Source organism: Mus caroli, chromosome 9 (assembly GCF_900094665.2).
Source record: "Mus caroli chromosome 9, CAROLI_EIJ_v1.1, whole genome shotgun sequence".
Classification (NCBI taxonomy): Eukaryota; Metazoa; Chordata; class Mammalia; order Rodentia; family Muridae; genus Mus; species Mus caroli.
The window spans coordinates 106,623,015-106,625,619 of record NC_034578.1 but is presented as its reverse complement, the minus strand read 5'-3'; the positions used below and the strand labels follow the sequence as shown (position 1 = coordinate 106,625,619).

Genomic DNA, 2,605 nt, shown 5'->3' with positions numbered 1-2,605 from the left:
ATTAAAAAAAAAGAAAGAAAGAAAGGTCACAGGACCGCTGCTGATTCATTTCTATGGGCCCGGCCTCGAGGCCTATGGTAGGAAGAGTAAGATTTAAAACAATCACAATACCATGAAAATGCCACCCACTGCTTTCTGATTTTAGAATCAACCCATAGATGAAGCAGGAAACATTTAAAGAATTAAGGATAGAAGACAAACGGTACAAATGGCATTACCACACAAGCCCAGCAGTGGCACTGGTACAACCTTCCACTCCATCTTACACAGCCGTCTCCCCAAATCAACAGTCAAAAAATAGAGATGTAAGTATATTTTGAATTGTCAGCAGCAACTGTTTCTGAGAAGTAGGCTTAATTTTGGTTGCCTCCTATTCTATATGATTTTCCCATGTGCATGCATGGTGGAGGCGGGGGTCACCACACTATTCAAATGTAGAAATGTTCCAAGAACATCATAGATGCTCTCTATAAGAGTTATCTCTTTCTGTCGTTACAAAAACACAAACACATTTTCTGAACACTGGAGGGGGAAAGTTTCACTTCCACCTACACATCAGAAGAAAAGATAAATCAATTTACAGCTAACATCACAGAACCAGGTTCCCAACACCTCCCCACAACAAGTTAATTCATTGGGGCTGTACCTGATAGGCCCTTAGAACTGGACGCCAGCTTTTCCAGGTGACTGTTGATTTTGTCAATCGCTCTGAAGTTCTTGTTCCTCTTCAGAACATCCACAACAGTCCGAGCATGTCCGTCTAGCAGAGTAGGGTCTGCTCCAAAGCTCAGCAGCATCTGCACATCTTCAGTTTGTCCTAGGGCAGACCAAATTGAGAAATGATGCTCATGTCTCCTTCTATAAGGAGAAGTCCCCATGAGTGCTTAAGGGACTGGGGTCCCTCTTACTGAAGCAGCCTAAACTGACAGCCTTGTGCAGTCCACCCAACTCCCCCAAAGCAAGGAGTCCTAGTGTGGAGTGGGAAGGACAATAGCTCTTAAGAGGTTCAGAAGTGCGCTCCTCTCTACCTTTCTCCCCTCTCCTTGGCAACAAGCAAAGAGAGGGGGAATCTGGTTACTAGGCAACAGTTAACAGCTGTAAGGATAAGAGCAAGCTGTGACTTCAGATTTCTTTATCCCCTGGAGAGGAAGCAGAATATTGTTCCAGAAAGAATACATATATTTATGAAATATAAAAATAAATATGAACATGCACATGCACACATACACACACACACACATCTGCAATTGCTTTAGCATTAGGGTTTTGCTGCTGTCACTGTTACATTCCCCTGACCCAACCTTCCAGCTGTCAGCTCCATTTGTGCTCGGATGTACCTATCTGGCAAGCATCAGCGTGTCTCAGTGATCATAGAGCTGACTATTTTCAGAATGGAACAGGTATGTCCCTGGGGTGCACAGGACTTACACAGGTACAAAAAGTTAAATCAATGCTAACCTTCCACTCCCCTGTGTAATACTAGCGCTTACTGTCTGATAAGGCATCTCTATGACAACTATCAGTGTTCACTGTGCTATCCTCTACCATCTCTGTACTCACAGCTGCCTCCCTCACTATACAAAAAAAAAAAAAAAAAAATTCCTAGTCACTTAAATCTTACTGTGGTAGGCACAGTTCTAAGCCCTAAGATTCCTGACCCATGATGTCTGTATACTCCATCATATATTAATCTAGATGCTGTTGTAATGAGACTCTGCAAGTCAGCTAACCTTAAGATTATCCAGTTGGGCCTGACCTAGTTATATGAATGTCAAGTGCCAAGGTTCTGGAGATCAGAGAAGAAAACCAATCATCAAAGAAACAAAGATGAGAGGGACTAGATGCTCGGAAAGTTCTTCTCTGCTGGTTTTGAAGGTACCAGATGCCACAGAGCGACTACGTAGAAGCTCAGAGCAACTTCTGGTAGAAATTCGGAAAGGAAGTTTAAACCCTAGCCTAGTATCTTAGATTCTGCTCCACCAAATATGCCTGAAAGCAGACCTAGGATTCCAGACACAGCCAAAGCCAACACTTTGAATTCAGCCTTTCCAAAAATCAGCAGAAGAGCCGATTACATCATGCCATATTGCTGACCTACAGAACTTGTGAACTTAAAAATGAGTGTCAGAGGGAGTGTCACATTGATGGTACTTCATTACACAGCACAGGAAACTCACACAATTATTATAGCATAAAAAAGAAGGAGGTAAAAGCCTCCCATCTGTAGGCTATCAAATGGACCATGAAAACTAAGCAGTGCTTGTTTTCAAAAGCATTGTGTGAGCCAGCAAGATGACTCAGCAGGCAAAGGCACTTGCCACTAAGGCAGACAACCTTAGCTCAACCTTTTGGTGGAAGAAATAGAATCAACTTCCAAAAGTTGTCTTCTATTTACATACACACACACACACACGCACACACACACAAATAACAATTAGAAATTTTTATATATATACATATATATATATATACATACACACACGCACACACACACAAATAACAATTAGAAATTTATATATATATACATATATATATACATACACACACGCACGCACACACACACAAATAACAATTAGAAATTTTTATATATATACATATATATACA

At 41.3% G+C, this 2,605-nt stretch overlaps 1 protein-coding gene across 2 annotated transcripts in view; it reads right to left on the bottom strand.

The window, feature by feature from the left end:
• Window positions 1–2,605, bottom strand: part of Trank1 (tetratricopeptide repeat and ankyrin repeat containing 1) — an 83,111-nt gene that overhangs the window by 45,900 nt on the left and 34,606 nt on the right. For both annotated transcript variants that reach the window (XM_029481802.1, XM_021172715.2), the window contains exon 8: window positions 647–817. In XM_029481802.1, coding sequence (XP_029337662.1) covers window positions 647–817 — 171 coding nt within the window. The remainder of the gene's footprint in view (window positions 1–646; window positions 818–2,605) is intronic.